Here is a 7,771-nt window from a genome sequence, read left to right on the forward strand (position 1 = left end):
TAACAGTACATACTGCATGTGAATCACTAACAGTGTACACAACATTTCTGCCTCTGTGAAACCAAATTTGATTATTAGCATAATTGAGTATTATACCTTCTATTCTCAAGACATCCGAACCAATAATTGACTGACCCTCAGGTAAAGGCATTCATATAGGAGACCAAGTTGTTTGATAATCCCCTATTCTCAAATTACATTTAGTACCCTTCATAGCAGTAGTCATGTCTCCCTTAAATCCAGACACAGGTTAGCTGTAATACCTGTAGATAAAGGGTGTGTGTGTGTGGAGATTGAGCGTGTAGGACAGATACAGAAGCACCAGTGTCTAAGAGCATGCATTGCTGTGGGCTTCCGTCAACAGCTGCTCTTAAGATCGGCCTATTCCATCGGTCCCGGTAGAGCTTTGTTTCTACCTTCAGGGAGGCCACGCACCCCTATGCTTGTTGTGCATGGGCTGCATTCCCTATGATTTCAGTGCGCAGTTGTTGCACTTCCTGACGCAGCAACAGTAGCTCATTCTGCTTATACAGGGGAGGAGTTGAGTACTGAATTTGCTCTGTGGTATGTCTTACAGGCAGGCAGGCAATCAGACAGACTGACATGGCAACAGAAGAAAATGCCCGTGCCTCCATGAGTGTGTGAGAATGCTGCCAATTAAGAGCCGAGGCAGCTGATTGGCCGGGTGATTGGAACATGGCTGTTTGCAAGCCCTTGCCATAATCGGATAAGGTACATCAGTATATAAACCTGCTAGGGCCAGTTAGTTTTTATTCTCTTTTGGTCATCTTGGTGTTCAGCATGTTGTGTATGGGAGGAAAGCTAGTGCTGTTTTTGCTGGGGCCATGGGTCTTCTGTGGTTTGTCATATGCTCAAATGGAGAGTGGAGCTGACTTTGATACTGAGGATGACTTGTATAGCAGCGAGAAGAAAATGGCTGAAGCTGATGAAGATGGGGATGGCATACTCTTGGATGACTACACTCCTCTGGATCTCCATGGGTTTAATGGTGATGCTGGGCAAATGGGTAATGTTCTTCCCTAGCCTTGTGTTCATGGTGATGCATATAATCCTCCTACTTCAATCTGCACTGCTCTTGATCTTCATCCTGGATCTGTAAACGTAGCCACGCTAAGCTGGGTTTGAAAGGTGATGTGCATTCCAGCCCAATGCATGGGGGCAAAACTATATCCTCCTATTGGGTTACTCCTCAATGTGCCATGTCCTCTCCCCAGATGAGGAGGATGCCACCTTGCTGTTTACAGAGATGGACTCTGACTGGCATTTAACGGAAGGTGCTATGGAGGCAAAACCTGTTAGGATTGGCCGATTTCTGGTCTTGGACTGCTTGTGCGTTCATCTGTTGTACTTCCAATTGGTCCTTGCTGTGACCCTCACCCCTGCTCTTGATGTAGGGCAGCCTTTCCTTGTACATGAGCAAGAAATGTGTAGGGTGCGTCACTCCTGGCAATGGTTGAATCCATTTGAGCTGTTCATAGTGGTGTGGGTATGTGGTTAATGAAGCTCAAAGGGCCCTTGATTTAGACATGCCTACGCTTAGTCATTGTGCACACACAAGGCATTAAATTGTGCCACATGGTGTGGGATAAATGACCAGTGCTAAACTTCGTTGGTCCTTCTCAGGTGACGAGGCTGGTGCTGGTGGCCTCCCGGATGATGCCGAAGGCTCGGACTCTAAGCCTGAGGAAGAGGATGTGTCCCACCAAGTTCCACAGCCAAGTGTCTCTTGTAGGGAGGGCCGCATGTTGATCCGGTTCTTGCAGCGCTTCACGCAGATCTTCCTGCAGAAAGGTGATTGACACTGAAAGGGATGGGGTGATGCTTGGTGTGACCAAAGGGGGCCCTTGGTGTTGAAGCCTCTTCCTGGCCTAATGTAAATGTTTTGAATACCCCATTGCAGCCAGAATGAGACTACTCCCAGTTCTGAAGCTCCCCAGGTCCTGTAAGCACACTGTGAGGCAAAGCAATGGCAGCCTGGAGCTGATGGCATCCTTCAAGGGCTGCTATGTACAGAATTTGGTAAGGGAGGGGCCCCACTGCTTTCTAAATCCTGGAATGTTGCAACATTTTACCACCGAGTATCTGACTTCATTTCTGTGGGTGCTGTGCTTTTCAATGTAGCAGTACAATTGGGTAACTTCTCCTGCAGTGTCTAGACTGGTTAAAGTCCCTGGTCACCCTTAAGGTCTCACCCTGAGAACGGGTTCAAAATCTAAAGGGGTATTGCTGTTTCAAAGAAGCCTTTAACAGACTGACCATGTTGGGCTCTAATCCCTTTCCACAGAGGAAGGACAACGGGCTTCATGCGGCACTGAACCTCCAGTACTATGACCGAGTATCGAAGAGGCAGTTTGTGACCACTGTGTCTTGCCCAGTGACCACCCCTCCAACGCCTGAACCTCCCAAAGGCCTGTCCATCTCCTGCAGTGATGTGTGCATGACTGTGCAGTTCCCTGCTGGTCCTCTGTCCGCTGTGAAAATCCTGGGTGAGAGCTGGGTTTGTACTTCAGAAATGGGGAGGATTGCCAACCCGACTTCTGAACCGCAAAGATGCAGGGAGCCCTGAAACCAGGCTTTTTATTGGTTTGGTCCTGCTAGTTGCACTTGCATGCAGCACTCCTTTAGTCCCGTAGACTGGCCTCTGCTTATTCCTTCTGTGTATGCATGGATCTGCCATTTGACCTGGAGTCCATCTACTGGAGCTTCGGCTGAAGGGTGAATGACCCTGACTGAAATGGCAAAGGCTCTCTAGACCTGGTCAGATCCTGTATTTGTTCAGTGACGCTGTAATCTGACATCCAAAGACTGAGCACGTGTTCTCAATTCCTCTCTGTAGACTCCTCCAAAACCTTGGTCCCTGTGCTCCAGGCCCCCAAGGACTGTGGCTATGGCTTGGGGAAGAAGGATGGCAAGAACATCCTGACCATCCCCTACAGTGCCTGTGATGTTACGATTGTGGTAAGCACACTATTGCCAGTGCAACTTGACCCTTGGCATGCCTTGGGTCTTCTGTAATGGTTGATTTAGCACCAGGAAAGTAAATTGGCTTCCATCAGGCCTCCAGGTGTATATATCCTCTGCTCCTTCAATGTAGCTCCCTGTGCTCTGTCCTCGCAGGAAGAGAGGTACATTATCCAGGTGGCTTACTTGACTAGTGGGGGAGAGCGAGCCGAGATCCAGGTATCCTGCCCCTATAAACGACCTGTGCCAAAGCAAGGTGAGTCCTTGGCTTTATTCTTGGATCCAAAAGGATGATTCAATGCAGGGGTCTGGGGGCGTGCTAATGGCTCTAAGCAGGGTTTCCTTCCTCCACTTCAGAAACTGTAGATGCCTAATTGGTTGCTCTTTGTACCCTGCAGGATGCCAGATCCCCAAGAGCCAGCAGGTGTCTTGTGGTCCCAGGAGAACAGGCTCCAGAGCCTGCCTTGCCCAGGGCTGCTGTGTAGACCCTGACACTGGCCTCTGCTACTATCCCCTGGAAGGTATGTATGCCAATCTTTGGCTGGCCAGGCTTGGGATAGTGCTGTGTAACTTTAGGTCTGTATTCCAGCTACCTTTCTGCTCCAGGCATTGACGTGCAACTTCCCTTTAGCAAAGCTGTGCTGTTGAAGGAAATGCTTGGCTATTGGCAGAACTCCTCCTCTTCAGTGGGGTTAATGACCGTGCTAAGATTGTCCTTTAGCGCTCCAGATGCTCGACTTCTAGGCTTAACTAGACGATTATGACGACCTGCTAGGCGCTGTCGGCTGTAGCAATCCTGACCTGGTAGCTTCATCCACCCGAGTTGCTTATAAAGCGTACAATGTATGCTTGCTACGTGCAACTGGGATGGTATAAAGAAGTAGCACAAAATGGACTATTGGTTGGTCTAGCAACTGACCTGACGTGGATGGGCTACATGCAGCCAAGAGGGTGAAATGTACTAATGCATCTAGACTGGTATATCCTCCTTCTAAAATGGAACAGTGCAATGTTCTGGCTATAACCTAGGTGTGTGTGTATAGGGCATGCAGACCATGTAAACCATTGGACAGAACTGCATTCATCCAGTAATGTGACTGGAATCTGGTTCCCAATCCTGCATAGTATCTTAAAAGCCATAATGTCTTGGCTCTGCAAATTAGCACATCCCCTGTTTTTCATGTCTAGCGTCATTCAGGTAAGCGCTGCAGACTGATTTGAATGGGCTCAATATGTTGGGGAGCAATGACTGATGCATAAATCGTAACGATCCCGTTTAAATGGTATGCAAGTGTCCACTTCATGGTTTCTGGCAGTTCTTGGTAAATCTGGATCAACTTTATTGCAATCCTGCCTTTTGTACACTGTCCAGGTATTTAATGCTAACCTTGAGTTCAAGAACTGCATCTTTATTGCAGAGTAACTTCAATTTCATGTGAAAGCCATTGCATTGGCCTTGGCAGTTCTAGTGTTGCTAGTAGAAAGGTAGAGCACTGGTTAAAAAGGGACTGGACTTCAGTGCAGCTGGAAAGCTGCTTTGATGCAGTTATTCCAGCACTGACAAAACCACTGGAATTCAGTAATGGGGCTTTTTGACTGCCTAGTCTCCCTGTACTTCCCCTCTCCTAGAATGCACCGCTGACCGGCACTTTGTCTTTGTGGTCCACCGCACCATCACTGTGCCCCATGTGGACCCTGCCTCCCTGGTGATTGCTGGCAACAAGTCCTGCATCCCGGTCATCTGCACAGCGGACTTTGCGGTCTTCAAGTTCCCTGTGACTGGCTGTGGAACCCATGCGTTTGTGAGTAAAGCTACTGGTGTCTTCAAAGCCGCTGGATCTGCAGTTCACGCTGTGCTCTGCAGCAAGGCGCTACCCAGTAAAATGCCTATTGTCGTCATTCAGGATCCAGTTGAGACATCCGGTTGGCTTGTGTTGCTCGAAATAACCCCTTGTGTTCTTAGGTGGTGGGAGAGACTACGATCTACCTGGCTGAAGTGATGGCCCTGGCCCGGCGCAATAGCCTGAACTATGGAGTCATCACTAGGGACAGTCCCTTCAGGTAAGGGTGCGTATTGGGTGTGCCACCTGCCTCTTTGTGGACATGCAGGTGTGCTCTACATGCCAGGATTCCAAAGCCTGCTGTCCCTGTAGTAAGTGAAGTGGAGCTCCATGTTGAGCTGGACCATAGCCGCCTTGCTTGAAGGCCCTTGTGCAGAGCTGCCCTTTTGTGTGCAGGCTGCTGGTGGAGTGTCGCTATGCAGAGGGGAACTTGGCTAGCGCTGGATACCTTGTGAAAAACCCCTCCCTGCCCAATGCAGTTCTGTCCCATGGAGTGTTTGGGGTGCAGCTCAGGATTGCCACAGGTGAGCATGGGATCCTAGCGGACTAGGAGTAAAGGTGGGTGGATTCCTCCTCTGTCCAAGCTTCCGCCTCCAACTGCTGTCTTCCCCTCCCCCCCCCCCCCCAACAGATGACACGTACAGCCGGTTTTACCCTCAGTACCACCGGCCCCTGCGGCTCTTGCTGGGCAGGCCAGTCTTCTTGGAGGTGCAGCTGCTGAATGCCCCTGACCCCAGCCTGGTGCTGCTGGTGCATTACTGTGTTGCCTACCCCCGCTCAGCACAGGCTGTCTGGGTGTTGATCTATGAGGGGTGAGTGCTAGAACTGGAACTGTTCCACTGGAGGTGTTCTTGGGCATGACTAAATCGCAGGGGGTTTAGCTGGTGGTAGCATCTTGCGTATGTGTGCGGTGTGTCCTAGTTACTGCGTTGAAGCACGTGCTCTAACTTGACCCTTTGAAGCACTGATCGATTTGGCTTTTAACGGGACACCTGAGAAGCAGTGCTGTTGGTAACCAATAAATGACTGCATTTCTCCTTTGTTCCCCAGCTGCCCCAACCCCCTGGACTATGGTCACACCTCTACCCTGCACATCCACCACAAGCAGCCACTGCCCAAACACCACCGTCGCTTTGAGATCCGCACCTTCCAGTTCATGGACGGCGTGACGCACCGCTACCTCAAGGAGGAGGTGAGGGACCGTGTATGCGCTAACTTGCACTGTGCACAAGCCTGAATAGCCCTTAGCAGTCGATCGGACTGTTGACCATGTATTCCCAGCCTGGGGAAAATCAGTGGGAGGGTGCCCTATGAATGTAGTGGGACATCTCTGGACCCAGGATGTGTGTACTTCAGCTATAGGCAGTAGATGTGACTGGACTGTAGCTCTTATTGTGCAATGCTCTATGGGGCTATTGGCATTAAGCCGCTGGCAATGAGTGGAGTGTCCAAACTGAATGACTAATGGGTTTTATGCCCCTCTGTAGATCTACTTCATGTGCTCCACGGAAGTCTGCTCCCCATCAGCCAAGAAGTGTGTGGAAGGATGCTTTGATGGGCGCAGTGAGTGCTGGAAATGAAGCCTTAATTTCCCTGGAGATTGGTTAAAGGCCTGGCTTCTTGGTGTATTGAGGCTATTAGTTTCTGGGGTCCTTCACTTGAGATCCACTTGGTGTGCTTGCCAATCCCAGCTGGGTATTGGGGGAACCTCCCTTTTAATGCAGGGATATTGCTAGTGGAGGTGTACACCCAAAGCTATTCTCCCTGCATTCCAGAAATCCCAGTGGTTGAGGACCCCAATGTGGACAAGCGCTGTACCAGGAAGCCTTGCCCAGGCAAGGCCAAGAGATCGGCAGACCTCTAAGCACAGTGATTGGGTAAGCATTGGCCTGGTGTATTCTGGAACCCTTCTACTAAACCAGGGAGGCCCAGATGTCATTTACTGTCAGGGTCTGTCTTAATGAATGTTGGCACTCCTCAACCTTGTCTGCACAGTATGGGTTTCAATCCCCTTGTTGCCAAATGCTTCTCCTTTTGTGAGTGCAGCCAACAATCCCAATGTCTACCCCCTCCATTTAGCCAAACCAGCCAGAAAGCAGGAACTGGCTATTGTAGTAACCTGTTGCTTGGCTTTCTTCTCCCCTCAGGGTTGCTGGAGAGCAAGCAGTTCCACTGCAGCCTGGCACCAGTGGAACTGGATGTGATTTGCTGAAATGCATATGAATTTGAATAAATGGTAAATCTGACCTTGTCTGTGGGTTTGATTTGTGATGTCCTTAATGGTGCAGCCTGTTGCCATGTGTCAAGCTGCTGTGTATTGGTTGCATTTGGAGTAGACCTGCCTGGATGGAATGACACCTGCTGTAATGGTGTACATGTACACCATCTCTAATCCAAAAGGCCATGGATCAAGAGTACTGTAGCTGATGGCTATGCCGTCAAGCAGAGTCCATTGGTAAAACTATACTGCCCATGGTTGCTTGTAACTCTGCTGGCATTGACATGGTAAATCCATTTAGTGAAGTGCCCAACTAGCTTGTGAGGTGGGCTCTTGCTTAGATGGCTTGGTTTATTCCAACATGAACTGTACAGGTTGCAATATCTAGATGCATGCAGTTCTCTGGATTAAAACCAGCCAAGCTTTCTTGTGCAATCCCCATGCTACTTGATTGGAGGGGGGAGCTTAAGCCTTTGACGACTTCCTTGTGACTCCATTAACCTGGCTGTACAAATGGGATCGGTCCTCCCTTCAAAGGCACTGGGTTTCCTCCGAATACACGGAATGTCAAAGGCTTGTGGAATGGTGCGCCTGTCAAATAGACCTGGTTTATATTCCCCTAGAATTGGGAGCGCACTGCCTGCAGAGCTTCTAAAGTGGGCTTTGCTTGATGGCCCACTTCACCCCAGAGGTTTCCGGTAACATGACCTTAATGCAAGCTGATGTGGGG

At 49.7% G+C, this 7,771-nt stretch overlaps 1 protein-coding gene across 1 annotated transcript; it reads left to right on the forward strand.

Moving 5' to 3' along the window:
• The first annotated feature begins 765 nt into the window (after positions 1 to 765).
• LOC136765077 (zona pellucida sperm-binding protein 4-like) lies at positions 766 to 7,069 on the forward strand. The gene is made up of 16 exons (XM_066719548.1): positions 766 to 1,027; positions 1,645 to 1,812; positions 1,922 to 2,040; positions 2,306 to 2,507; positions 2,858 to 2,979; positions 3,139 to 3,238; positions 3,381 to 3,503; positions 4,146 to 4,180; positions 4,587 to 4,784; positions 4,946 to 5,043; positions 5,220 to 5,347; positions 5,455 to 5,635; positions 5,874 to 6,015; positions 6,311 to 6,386; positions 6,599 to 6,700; positions 6,971 to 7,069. The coding sequence occupies exons 1-15, from the start codon at positions 802 to 804 to the stop codon at positions 6,685 to 6,687; spliced, it is 2,007 nt and encodes a 668-aa protein (XP_066575645.1). The 5' UTR covers positions 766 to 801; the 3' UTR covers positions 6,688 to 6,700; positions 6,971 to 7,069.
• Positions 7,070 to 7,771: the final 702 nt, after the last annotated feature.

The sequence above is a fragment of the Amia ocellicauda genome, chromosome 12, assembly GCF_036373705.1.
Source record: "Amia ocellicauda isolate fAmiCal2 chromosome 12, fAmiCal2.hap1, whole genome shotgun sequence".
NCBI lineage: Eukaryota > Metazoa > Chordata > Actinopteri > Amiiformes > Amiidae > Amia > Amia ocellicauda.

Coding starts and splice junctions, on each gene's coding strand:
- LOC136765077 (XM_066719548.1), top strand. CDS start 802: ATGTTGTGTATGGGAGGAAAGCTAGTGCTGTTTTTGCTGGGGCCATGG. Junction 1,813..1,921: donor GCAGATCTTCCTGCAGAAAG/GTGATTGACACT, acceptor ACCCCATTGCAG/CCAGAATGAGACTACTCCCA. Junction 5,044..5,219: donor ACTAGGGACAGTCCCTTCAG/GTAAGGGTGCGT, acceptor TTTTGTGTGCAG/GCTGCTGGTGGAGTGTCGCT.